The 12,929-nt window shown below is 51.9% G+C and overlaps 3 protein-coding genes across 3 annotated transcripts; 2 read left to right on the top strand and 1 right to left on the bottom strand.

Annotated features, from left to right (window-relative positions):
* Window positions 1-270: 270 nt before the first annotated feature.
* On the top strand, window positions 271-2,204 carry inda1-0 (Amino-acid permease inda1; the record flags this gene model as incomplete). The annotated part of the gene is made up of 4 exons (XM_036643680.1): window positions 271-439; window positions 535-830; window positions 884-1,338; window positions 1,391-2,204. The coding sequence occupies 4 exons, from the start codon at window positions 271-273 to the stop codon at window positions 2,202-2,204; spliced, it is 1,734 nt and encodes a 577-aa protein (XP_036490572.1).
* A 1,219-nt stretch (window positions 2,205-3,423) lies between these two features.
* On the top strand, window positions 3,424-5,308 carry CGCS363_v011832 (uncharacterized protein; the record flags this gene model as incomplete). Its single annotated transcript, XM_036643681.1, has 2 exons — window positions 3,424-4,907; window positions 5,170-5,308. 2 exons carry the CDS (start codon window positions 3,424-3,426, stop codon window positions 5,306-5,308), a joined length of 1,623 nt encoding a protein of 540 aa, XP_036490426.1.
* Window positions 5,309-6,176: 868 nt separating this feature from the next.
* Window positions 6,177-7,589, bottom strand: CGCS363_v011833 (uncharacterized protein; the record flags this gene model as incomplete). Its single annotated transcript, XM_036643682.1, has 1 exon — window positions 6,177-7,589. One exon carries the CDS (start codon window positions 7,587-7,589, stop codon window positions 6,177-6,179), a length of 1,413 nt encoding a protein of 470 aa, XP_036490574.1.
* Between the last annotated feature and the right edge of the window lie 5,340 nt (window positions 7,590-12,929).

Consider the following 12,929-nt stretch of genomic DNA (forward strand, 5'->3'; position numbering starts at 1 on the left):
GCCTGCACATGTCGCTCCCGTTTCTGGCTCTGCTCCTCCCGTCAACGCTTGCCTCGATTCTTTAATAAACGGCCTCCCGCGTCGTTCGTCTCTCGCCTCTCCTTCCCCTCTCTCGTCCCTCCTGCCCCTCATACTCTTGTAGTACCTCGCAGAGTAACACCCTCTGTCGTCGACCAGGGCTCCAGTCACGACAAGCGCCAGCGCGCAACTGTTTATACTTCCTTTCTCGGTCTCTTCCCTGATCCTTGAGCCATTGGCGACAGCTTCACAATGTCCAAGGACGAGGCTGATGTCGGCGTCACGCCGCCTAATTACCCCTACGACTCCGAAAAGGGCACCACTACCAAGGCCGCTACCGGTACCGGTCATGTTCCTGAGAACTTCCGCGAGGACGACTTCCTGACCCGAAATGGTCTCAACTTGAAGAGTTTCCAGCGCCGTAGGTTTCCCCTCATGGCGACGTTGGCTGTCGCGACCCCGCATCACCCGTGCCTCCCTCACACTTGCGACCGCATACTAACTCTATCTCTGCAGGCGATTATGGTACCGGTGAAGTCGAGCTTGATCGCTCCATGAAGCCTCGTCACTTGCAGATGATTGCCATCGGTGGTTCCATCGGTGCTGGTTTCTTCGTCGGTTCCGGTAGCGCCCTGACCAAGGGTGGCCCTGGCTCCGTCCTCATCTGCTTCTTGATTGCTGGTGTCATGATCTTCAACGTCGTCTACGCTCTCGGTGAACTCGCTGTTATGTACCCTGTCTCTGGTGGTTTCTACACGTACTCCATCCGCTTCCTCGATCCTTCCTGGGGTTTTGCCATGGGCTGGAATTACGTATGTCGCATCCATTCTACCGCCTCGCGCATCTCTCAATTAACACGCCGCAGGTCTTTCAATGGGTCATCGTATTACCACTCGAACTAACGGTCTGCTCATTTACGATACAATATTGGAACAAAGAAATCAGTACAGCAGTATGGATTACGATCTTCTGGCTATTTATCATATTCATCAACGTCTTCGGCACCCTGGGCTTCGCTGAGGAGGAGTTCATCTCTTCTACTTTCAAGCTGATCGCCACCGTCATTTTCATGATCGTCGCCCTCGTTCTCATCTGCGGCGGTGGCCCTGAGGGTGGAAAGTACGATGAATACTGGGGTGACCGCCTCTGGAGGGATCCTGGTGCTTTCCAGAACGGCTTCCGTGGTTTCTGCTCCGTCTTCGTTACTGCTGCTTTTGCCTTCTCTGGTACCGAGCTCGTCGGTCTGGCTGCTGCTGAGTCCAGCAACCCTGCCAAGGCTCTCCCGGGTGCCATCAAGCAGGTCTTCTGGCGTATCACTATGTAAGCCTCACACTTCAGCTGATACCCCAAGTTCATCATTAACGTGATCTAGCTTCTACATTCTGGGTCTTACCTTCGTCGGCCTCCTCGTTAGCTCCACCGACGAACGTCTTCTGAACTCCGCCAACCCCTATGCCGATGGTGTCTCCCCCTTCGTCTTGGCTCCTCTCGATGCCGGACTTAAGGGATACGATAGCTTCATGAACGTCGTCATTCTTGTTTCCGTCGTTTCTATCGGTGTCTCTTGCGTCTACGGTGGTTCCCGTACCCTTACCGCCCTTGCCCAGCAGGGATACGCCCCTAAGATCTTCGCCTACATTGACCGATCCGGTCGTCCTCTTTACTCCGTTATCCTCAACCTTGCCTTCGGTGGTCTTGCCTACGTCCGCCTGGCTTCCTCCGGCGGTGTTGTCTTTGACTGGCTTCTGTCTCTTTCCGGTCTGGCTGCCCTCTTTACCTGGGGATCTATTTGTGCCGCCCACATCCGCTTCCGCGCTGCCTGGAAGGCACAGGGCCACACTCTCGACGAGCTCCCCTTCCGTGCCATCGGCGGAACTGCCGGTTCTTGGCTGGGTCTCTTCCTGATCTTCATCTCGCTTCTCGCTCAGTTCTACGTCGCCATCGCGCCTCCCGGCAGCGCCGACCTGGCCACCGCCGAGGACTTCTTCAAGGCCTACCTTGCCCTGCCCGTTGTCCTCTTCTTCTGGGCCTGCGGTTACCTCTGGAAGCGCCAGGGCTTCCTCAAGCTTTCCCAGATCGACCTCGACACAGGCCGCCGCGAGCACGACTGGGATGAGATTCATGCCTACCGCGCCAAGGTTGCCACCTGGCCCAAGTGGAGACAGTGGCTTGACAAGGTCTTTTAAACGGCATGCGAATCTGCAATAGCTCGGTCACTCGAGCCATAAAGGTGGATGTTTGGTGTTGTGAATCTGAGGCTTTCTTCGAATCATCTATGTTTTTGTAGAGTCTCGCCATTTTGATACCTATCTAGTCTCTGATCTATAATCAGACATGCGTCTTCGTGCGCTAATACATGAGTTTATTCGTGGTCAATTTCGCCATCGTCTCTCTGTAGTTTGACTATTCGCGGGCCTGTGACCCGGAGTGTAGCGGTTCTAACATCCCAGATGATGTAATCTAACCCCGCCCTTGCACATTCCGAGGCCTATTCTTTGCAGCCAACCACTTGATCTGCATTTCGCGTCAAGACTATGCAGCCAAGTACAGACAAGGCCAGCTTAGGCGCTGTGTACTGAAAATGAGACGGACACTAGCGTACCTAGCATCCAATCGGCACGAGTTTGCTGGTTGAGCAGGTGCAAAGTCAGCACGTCGTCAAAGAAGAGTTTGTGGCGGCGGCCCCGTAACTGTCGGGTCTGGCCGCCCCCGTTGCGGGTCTAGCGTCGCCGCCGGAGCCGGTCGCAGAAGGTGCATTGACTTCCGGACCGGAGAAAGCGTCAAAGTATAGAATGATCTTTCAGTAAGTTCAACGTGCTGCGTTAAAAATGTCACGCGAATTTTCGATTCGTTCTTTTGAGGACCAATTCATGCAAGACCTTTGCTATTCTGGCGCATAATCAGTAGCAATACGTTACCAGTAGTGATAAGTACGGACATAACGAAGACGACGACGACGATAACAACGACAATAAGCACAATGTCGGCAATAGTAACAAAGACAATAATGAAAGGAATTATGTTTGACATGGCTTATGTGTAGTAGTCCGCCCGGGTCCATATAGCAAAACTCCAATGCAATCAGGAGATCACTACCGTATGCTAGCCGCGGAAACGGACTAAGACTCCGAAAGGGCATGCAAAACTCGGTTAGTGTCTGGCTGGAGACCCCTTCCACGTGGATATTCACTCTATTTGCATGCGCTTGTTGGCTTGGGATCTCGTACCGGCCCCCACGATCCACTGGATACGAGAAGGCCGGGGATCATAAGTGGACCTGCCAACAACGCCTCTTCGTATCTGTGTCATTGTGAAAAGTCATAATGCTCCCCGAGTCTTTGAAACCTTTCAACTCGTCCTTTTTGGAATTTGCGAAAGACAACTTTCAATGACCAGACGCTCACAATGCGAGTAATGGCAACTCCACGCGTAGGAGCGAGTCTCCTCGCGATTGCCTCAACAGCAAGCGCCGCCTACGTCCAGTTTCAAGATTGCTACGATGCCATCTCTTCGGAGGTGGCAGCCTTGTCGAACACTCGACTCACGCCTGAAGGCCTCAGAGCCGGTCTCGATAACTCTGATGCCGTCACGAAACTCCACTTGAACTTCACGGGAAGCTATCCTGGCGTCAAAACTTGCGACCTCGTCCCGTTCTCAAACGTGTCGGCGACTGTCGAGATAACCAGCCTCACGGCCTCCAAGAGCTACACGGTACACAACCTCACGACCAGTTGCCTCGAAACGAACTACCCAGACCACGATGTCGCCCTCATCCGCCACCAAATGACATTCCTCCTCGATCCGCCTTCTCTCATCGACAGTTGGGACCTCAACCTACACCTATCATCCGCCTCGCAGCCATTCTCCTGCGTAGCCGCCACGATAACTCCCGCCCTCTCCCCAATCGCCAAATCCATCGCCCAATACCTTCCCCCGGCTACTCTCCTCCTCACCCTCCTCCTCGCCCTCTGGCACGAACTCCTCCCCCTCCAAGTCCCCTCGCCAACCTTCAACGGCCCCTTCATCTCCTCCCCCTTCCCAACCCACCTCACCCTCATCTCCCAATGCCTCACTACAATCCAATTCCTCTTCCTCTCCACCGCCCTCACAATCCCCTACCCCTCCTTCCTCCGCCCCCTCGCCGCCCCCTCAAGCTGGTCCACCCTCATGATCCCCCGCGGGCCCGTCCACTCCGCCACCCCCTACTTCGGCCTCAAAGACGCCCTCTACGAAGTCAACGGCACCCTCACCGCGTCCCCGGGCCTCGAGCTCATGACCCAGATCCTCGGCGCCCCCGTCACGCCCCGCAGCTGGGCCAACACGCTCACCCTCGTCGGCCTCCTCCTCCTCGCCACCGCCGCCGCCGCCCAGCTCGCCCTCCGCCGCCCCAGCAACCGCGCCCGCGCCGCCCGCCTCCGCGGCACCACCGACCCCGGCCTGCGCGGCACCGTCTGGACCGTCCTCCGCGTCTTCCTCACCTACTTCCTCACCCCCGTGGCCGCGTGGTCGACGTACCAGCTCACGGCCGCGGCCTTCCTGCCCCTCTACCACACCGTCCTCACAGCCCTCGTCGTGGCCCTGCTGGTCGCCGCGCTGTGGTGGGGCGTGACGCAGAACTCGCCGCGGAACATGGGCTACCTCCTCCTTGACGCGTCCAAGAAGACGCAGACACCGGGCAGGTTGTCGCGCAGCCAGGACCGGTATGCCATGGCCATGTTCGCGCTGATGTTCGTGCGCGGCGCGGCGGTTGGGGGGCTGCAGATGGCGGGGGCCGGGGTGGTGCAGGTGCTTGTGCTGGCGGCGTGCGAGGTTGTGCAGCTGCTTGTGATGGGCTTCACGTGGCGGTGCGTGCCGGTTTTGAGGGTCGGCGGGGCGCTGAGCGTGGCAAGGTTCGTTGTTTTGGGGATCTTTGTGGGGTTTCTGCCGGGTGTTGTTGGGGAGGTGAGGACGAGGAATGTGCTTGGATTAGTGGTGCTGGGTGTTCATGGTGTAGTTGTGGTGGGCGTGTTTGTGGTGCCGGGGCTGGTTCGGGTTGGGATTTTGATGGCAAGGACGTGGGATGTGGTGAGGGCGGAGAAGAAGAGTGAGAGGGATGGGCTTGAGGTGAGGATTTTGAACTGCGCTGGATGTGGACTGTGCTAACTTGTGTAGGAGTATAGTCTCCGTCGTCTTGATACAGGCATCGTCCCCGGGCAACGACCAGATTCGATTGTGGTATCAGAGCGCCCGCGGTGTCCGTCGAGTCTTCTCATGTCGCCCATCTCGACTGCGCCTCTCCGGAAGAGCGTGAGGGATGACGAGGCAAGCTTCAGGGGGCATAGACTTTCTTTATCGATTTCTAGCAATGAGTCTTCTGGCAGCTCTGTTGGAGAGGAGAGACATTCCGAGGAAGTTGGAGGGGAGGTTGAGGATCTGGGGTCGCCGGGGTTTGTGTACGAGGCGAGGGTTGGGAAGAGGTTCTCGAGGGCTTCGGTTTTGAATTACTCCAGGCCCTTGGATGGACAGCCACAGAGTCCTTGAATTCGAGGTGCTCATTGACGAGTTACTTGGTGCTAGATCATGTTGGACACAGCTGACATATTGAAGCTTTCATTCATTGAGATGCTATGCGAGCAGGTCGTCGTTTGAGTTGCATCGATTAGCACAATCTGGTGATGATCTATAGTCTTGTGAAACCGGTCGTTTAAAACCCATCTGCCTTGCAAATGTATCATGGAAGCCTGGAACTGGATTCTCCGAGCTCCACCTCAAGTCTCACACCTCAGAAAAATCTCCAGCCAAGTCGTGTGCTGTTACTGTACCGTGGTTTTGTCAACAACCATTTAATAAGCAACTGTTAGTTGCTGCGGCTCTAATGGGAAAGACTTGGAAAGTCTCAAAATCTCGGAGAGACGCCTGGAGTCTGGAGCCATGGTTAGTAGTGGTAGACACAGTAAGAAAGGCGACGGCAAGAATTGCATCAAAGCCGACGATAGTAAAGATCAAGGGCAAGTAGGGAAGGTATCTGCATAGCCTTCCAAGTCTATTCCTGGCGAAACTCTGATTTCATACTGGCCAGACTGAATCATTAAGGCGCAATCTCATGTGTATCATTCGAACTCCTAGAAATTTGATACCCGAGTTGGTGATGAAAGTCAATTGATACAGTTAAAAAAGGTCTACTGCGTAGACCCATTTCTCATCGTTGCCAGCTTAATCTGTACACCTCCAAAGAGCCTCTTCACCGGATTTAGTGCTTTCTTTCGGTCACCGAAAACAACAACGCCCGTTCTAGTGACTGGATTCCTCAGAACCACGGAGTTGCTTCTCCTCTCTTCGTCATCAGATATGTGCTGGAGCACATGATAAGGAGGACGCTTGCTCCAAATTGAGACATGCCCTGGGCCTGAACAGTTTGTCCAAAGCGCAGCGGTGGTATTCCAAACCGTCTTGGTGCCTCCCAAAACACAGCTACCCCTCATCAGGTTATTTGTGCTACTTTTAGCCCTATAAGCAAGAGCCTCGAGGCATTGCATGTGCGCGGCGAGGTAAAAGTGATTCCGTGGGAGTACCGGACAACTTGTGCAAGTGTTACCTGCCGGCAATTCGGGCCGTATTGGTTCTCCAATTCCCGAACATACACCCACCACGTCAACATATTTGATTATTGCCTCCCATGATGCTGCCAGAGCTTCCGAGCCTGACACGTCAATTTTCCTGAGAGGGCTACCTGCCATAGGAGGATCAATGATTGACATGAGCTCAGTCGCAAAGATAACGCCCCGCCTTGGCTCCTCTCTAGTACTGACCGCCCTCGAAAACTCCGTGTGAATGCGCAGAAAAAGCTGTCTTAGTGTCTCAGTGTCAGATTCTCCAGGCTCGCCGAGAACAATTACGTCTCCTTTCATCTCAATGGCTTCCAGCACCGCTTCGTGTCCGTCGTAAGTTGGCTCTGCGAAGGGAATAAATGCTGATAGGTTGTTTGTGTGATTGATCTCTTGGTAGTATCTGTGGCAGAGATGTAGAATCAGGCTGAGGGTTGGAACAAGCCATGCCTGTTCTGTTTGAGAATCAATGACAATGCTAACGCTCCGCCGACAACTTCTGAGAGTCTTTCGATATTGCCCCGTCGGGTCGAATTTCCGGACGTTAGAAAAGAACTCCCATGCTTTCGCACCCTGTGGGGCGATGTTGATTGGGCCGGCAGAGATGCCGAATTGTCCACCAGCTTGGTATCCTTTAGGACGAAGCGTTTGGCGGCACTCCATTGTACCACTCCAGGACAACTGATCAGACCTATCGAGTAGGCTTTTGGTTCCCAGAATGACGTGTGCCTTCTCAAACCAACCAACAAAACACTTCGATCCATGAAAATCATGAGAATCGTGAGTCTCAGGCGATATCCTTTTAGCTGAGCTTAGCTTGGAAGGATCTATGAATCCTTCTGATGAATCGTCCATAGTCTCGAAATGCCACTGATAGCTTTTTGATTGCTCATCGTGCTCGACCAGAACAAGGGCTGTCCTGTAACCGAGTAGAATCAAACTTCCCTCGACCGTGTAATAATTTTCAACAGCTGCCAAATGGACCATAGTTTCAAACTTCAGCTCGAGACCTTTGCCCCATTTTCTTCGAAGAGGCATCCAGGCAACAACTCCCTCACGAAACATTTCAGTCCAGCAGCTTGACTCTGACGAACCGTCTGGTACCCATCTTTCCAACGGCTCCAATGTTTGCCGGGGCAGACGGGGGTTTGTGTGACCAGCGCTCGCAGCTATGGAAGCCTTCGAGCGATAGAGTCCTTGAGAAAGGCTTGAATCTGACACCGAGATCCGACGAATGGCGGTGCATATCCAAGTGATCGCCGCATGAAGTTTTGTAATCGAAACATGGTCGAAATGGGCAGCTTCCCCAAGGTTGATGTTGATTTCTTTCTCTGTGGTGTTTGTGAGAATCACGCCGTCCGAAGGGTCTGCTGCACGCCAGGCTGCATAATCCGCTCGTCGTTGCGGAAGAAGGGCCTTCGCGACTCCTCTACTCACAATCGCGAGAGCGATGGTCCCAAGCTGGTCCCATTGAATTGAAAGGAACTCAGCGCAAGTAGTACACCAAACCGTGTCTTCGTCTCCCGTGATCACTACAAATTCAGATAAAAAGTCTTGAATCTCACGGCCTGATGACTCAGTTGAAGCAACACAAAAGCTGTTGCAGACTTCAGGGATCTCCCACTGGCAAAAAAAGGAATCCTCTGACTGGTTTATGGCGCGAGGCGTATCTTGATCTGAGTAGGGAGCCGCCTCAGTAGTGATTATGGGAGACGTTGCTGAACCTGGGTAGAAGACTGGCTCGGTGGTTCCTCCGGAACTTGTAGCAATGTCGAAGTCTAGCCGTCTTATTTCCCATGCGGGTGAGTGTATGGGAGTCTGGAAAAGCCTGGTCACGTCCTGAAGGTGTTTCAATGTTACCATGTCCGCCTCTCTCGTTGCAGCAATTCTGACCGCTAGTTTGACGGCGTTTCGAATCTATGTCGGGATGTAAGCCCTCCTATGCGCACCCTTTACAGCTCTTCGTCTGATTCAAATAATTTATACGCACCTGTCGGCCATCGAGGGGAGTCTTCGCCAGCTGTCGAATTTCTTCCCCGTTCATCTCCTCAATGTAAGCTTTGGTCTGTCGAGCTTTAGATATAGAATAGGACCATATCTTGAAGCGAGCTGTGGTATCGAGGCGGGGAAACGTAACTGATAGATCAATTTTGCCTACAAAATAAGTTCTAATTAAACATCGGTAAGTTGCATTACACAGGGCATAGACTCACCGAGAATCTTTTCATCAATGGCGTCAAGATCATTCGTCGTCATGAACATGATCCCATCATAAGATTCGACTTCTTGAAGAAATGCCACAGCCAAACCATTTTGAGATCCCGTCCTGCTCCGAGGCATTAATAGGTCTGCGTGTTCCAGGATTAACACAGCTTTCCAATGACTCGCAAGCTTAAGGGTATCGACCAGGTGCTCCCGCACCCGTACAATGTCACCATCTAACAATACATTCGATAAGGGTATGATCGGGAGTTTGGCGCCTTCTGCAATTGCTTCAACTGCAAATGTTTTCCCTGAACCTGATGGGCCAGATAAAAGCCCCATGAGACCTTTGCCTCTTCCGGATGTAATATGTTCGACTTCGGAGGGATTCATAAGGCTGTGAGAGGTAACAAGATGACAGACTGCATCTTTGATCTCTGGTGTCAGAACAAGGGAGTCCAGAGCATCGCTATTCACTCAAAGTCAGCAGCTTACTACTAGCCAAGTATGGGAAGAGCTTCTACCTATGTGTCATACATACTGCAAGGTACAACACACAGGATGAAAGCAACATACCTGGTCCAATTTATGGGAGAAACTCGGTTCACTGCGAACGCACCTGTGCGGATTCAGTTATTAGGGATACAATAACTGAAGTGGAAGGTGTCTGTACCCCATCTGCCCTCTCGGGGATCGAATCCATACAAAATTGGGGAAACTGTGAGTATCTGTTCTTTTGAAAGTTTTGAAGATCCTAGTGGTGAGGACGATGTGAAAGGCGGACCGCTGAAACTGTCCTCTCGCTCATTCCCACCCTTGAATTCTTTCTGCGCCTGGTTTGTGGGATCATTCTCCAGAAAGAGCTTTAGGAACATGGATTTCTACTTAAGATGTCAGAACAGCGCAGGTGTGAGGCGTGCGCATAAGTATTGGTACCTGTTCGGCCGTTGGTGTATCGGGGAGTGATATTCTCGAATCTTTCCGGAGTTGGCTGTACTGAGGCTTCTTTGGCATTAACTCGTTCCCGCGAATCGAATGCTGCGCCATTTTGTGATCTATAATCACCCTTCCACTGACCTATCAGTATGTAAGAATTGGTTTCAATCAGCACACACGTCTTGGAAACCCGTCTACTGACCGATGTTACCTGCCAGCTGCTTGAGTCCGGGAATTGAAGCAGGGCATTTCCGTAGTATTCCACGTACTGGAACATCGGTTTCCAAAGTCCTACAGTTGCATGGTAGCGTTGCATTGTGTTCTGTGCAATTTCCTCGCGTCTTGGATGATATTTCAGGGGCACGAACAAAAGATCTTCCATGAAGATTTCGTTTGTAAAGTTTTCGATTCGGGAAAAGGTTCGGATGTTCTGAACGTAAACACCGTCCCATCCAATGTACTCAGCTTCAATTTCCAAGTGGAATCTCGGTGTCATACTGGGAAATTCAGGTCGACTTGACACAAGTTTAACCTTGCGACATCTCTGCACATAGTCGGAGTTCATCTCATCTTTTGCCACGAAAAGGCACCCTGGGGGAAAGACTGTCCACAATAATGGATGAGTGATGGAGCGCGGCAAAAGACGCTTTAGGTCTGATATTGTTTGACCAAACCCATAGTCGATGTACTTCAGAGCAGCATTGATCTCAAACAACCCGTCTTCGTCAGCAATATCGTTGTAGTGATTCGCGAGAACTTCAAGCTCGGGGCGTGCCCAAAACAGATATTTTGCATCAAGCTACGCAAGTAGTATTAGCTACTTGGTTCATCGCGGTCACTCTTTGTAAAAGATACTACCACCACCACCACCACCAGATAACGGCACAACGAGATGGAATGCCAGACTCACCCGAGCGGACGGATCTTCTGGCGATGAAACGCTTGGCACTCCACTGAACAACCTTTGTAAAGCTTTCTTCAGTACTGGACCCGTAATCAAGAGGTGGGATGCGGGGCTTTGGTTGTATGCTTGGCCAAGGTATGGACCGTATGGTCGATGCCAAACGAGGATGACACATTTGTCGGGATTAAATTGGTCCGGAAAAGGGCTATTGTAAACGTGCCTATTAGCATTATTTCAACTAACCTATTCATTGAACTGGAACTCCCAAAGGGTGGCATTTCAGCTTGTCACGTTTTAGGAAAACCTCTGGCCATCACCTACTTGGGAGAGAACGGGCTTGTATGATACCTAAGTAAGCTACGGTGTCCACAGAACGTTGCCAACATTTATGTTAGTGATAACATACTTAAGATATGAGAATAATATTTCCTTCCGGCCTCGAGTGTCGACTTCAATCTCGACTGGTGGAGAGATGATTCCGCTCTCTGTATCGGAATCCCTTACGCTTGTTCGATAGCCCTCTTCGGAATCAGAATACGATGGAGACTTCGATTCTGGGGCAGGAAATGCTTCCGTATCTGTTGGGGAGAAAGATTCCATGGCTAGTGAATTGCCTAGGACATGGAATCAGTTATGCCCAATGTTGAATGGAGTCCATGTGTGTGGGCTCTAACCAAGATCGACGTCGGCGTCAATGTTCTCCTGCAATCCTTCTACAAATTGGGGGAATAAGGTGGTAGACATGTCGGTCAGCCAACTGTAGAAGGCAAGTTAGCCAAAAGACTGTTTGCTCCAAACGCAGCGCAGTCAGTAGGCTTTTAAATTCAATAATGGTATTCAGATAGCAGCCAATAGGATGCTGGGCATCTTCACAAAATGCCGGTTTGTTATTACTTATGTAAACACCATGCAGCCAAAAACAAGTCGGCAAGATTGGGTCCAAGAGGAGAAGCTCCCGCTGTAGGAATTTCTATGTCATTGGAGGCCACAGACTACTCCGTCCTCATTTCTCCACTACCCCCCACCATATGTCATGAGGACCAGATGGGTTAATCACATTTCGATTTCAAAAGGACCGCGCAGCAGGTAGCTATTGCCGGGCCAATGGAGATTAGAGTAAAAGTTTCTCAGCCAAACATTCCAAGCTTACCCCGCTTATGCACAAGTTGTGAAACCTTGGCGGGTACATATGAATCTTTCTTCGTTTGGTGTGTTGTTGGGTCACGGCACATCCAGCGCATTTGGAGCCTCGAAGGCTTTGAAATGCCCTAGGCGCATTCGTGTTCCACCACTGAGCCATCATTACGGTCCAAGAATTTAGCTCATCAATAACTGATCTTCATGTAGCCTGGGGGGCAAGTGCTCCAGACCTCAACAAGACATATGAAACGGGCCATGTAATATGGATGACTATAAATACGATTTAGGGAGATCAAGGTCTTTCTCAATAATGGTGGCTCTTATTGTGGCTATTTCTGAACAGGCTCAGTCCCGTTCACATACCAGAAGTCTCACGCTCGCCGCAGTATGATTATCCTCCACCCCGGACCCATCGTCTTCGCCCCTGCGCTCGAAAGCCTCCCGTCGGGCGCCCAGCTCTTCCATCTCATATACGAAGCCAAAGGCATCAGTATCGCCTTCGGTTTCATCCTCCGTGCCGTAGCCACAAAGTTCACGGGCGTAATACTCAGGCATGGCGTAGTACCTGCAGCCAGCCGCATGGAAGACAAGCTGCTCCTTTGGCCACGATCCGTAGCCCCCCATAGACCATTTCCGTCATGTGTTCATTGAGGACGGTGCTCTTACGCCGAAGACGATGGTCCACAGGCCATAGTATCGGAGTCGTGAAACGGCACAGGTCTCGCGTGGTCTCGACCAAACTGTAGTACATCTCCCAATGAAGATAGTCCATTTGCTCTTCTTGAGGGCGTTCCTCCCGTTCCAACTGATATCGTTCGAGCTCTTTAAGGCTCCATGATGGATCAAAGTCCATGGCAGCATGGCAAATCCCACCAAAGCCGAACTCCGGAGATGAGAAGGCATGTATCGACCCAACGTGTGCCAGTTCGACCCAGTTTTCACCGGTGCAAGATGCAGGAGGTCGTAGCCAGTTAAGATGATCAAAGATTGGGTTCTCCCGCTGGACTCGACGTTGAAAGTTGCCGGCATTTGCTCGTTTTTCGACGTGCTAGCTACCGAATCAAAAAGATACATTTTGTCGTCGTCGTAATGCTTGCATTGCTTTTGCCGCCGGAAGTCGACCCATCCCTCTGGCTTGTAGCGGC

This window comes from Colletotrichum siamense, assembly GCF_013390195.1.
Source record: "Colletotrichum siamense strain Cg363 chromosome Unknown KSG_Cg363_contig08, whole genome shotgun sequence".
Taxonomy (NCBI): Eukaryota; Fungi; Ascomycota; class Sordariomycetes; order Glomerellales; family Glomerellaceae; genus Colletotrichum; species Colletotrichum siamense.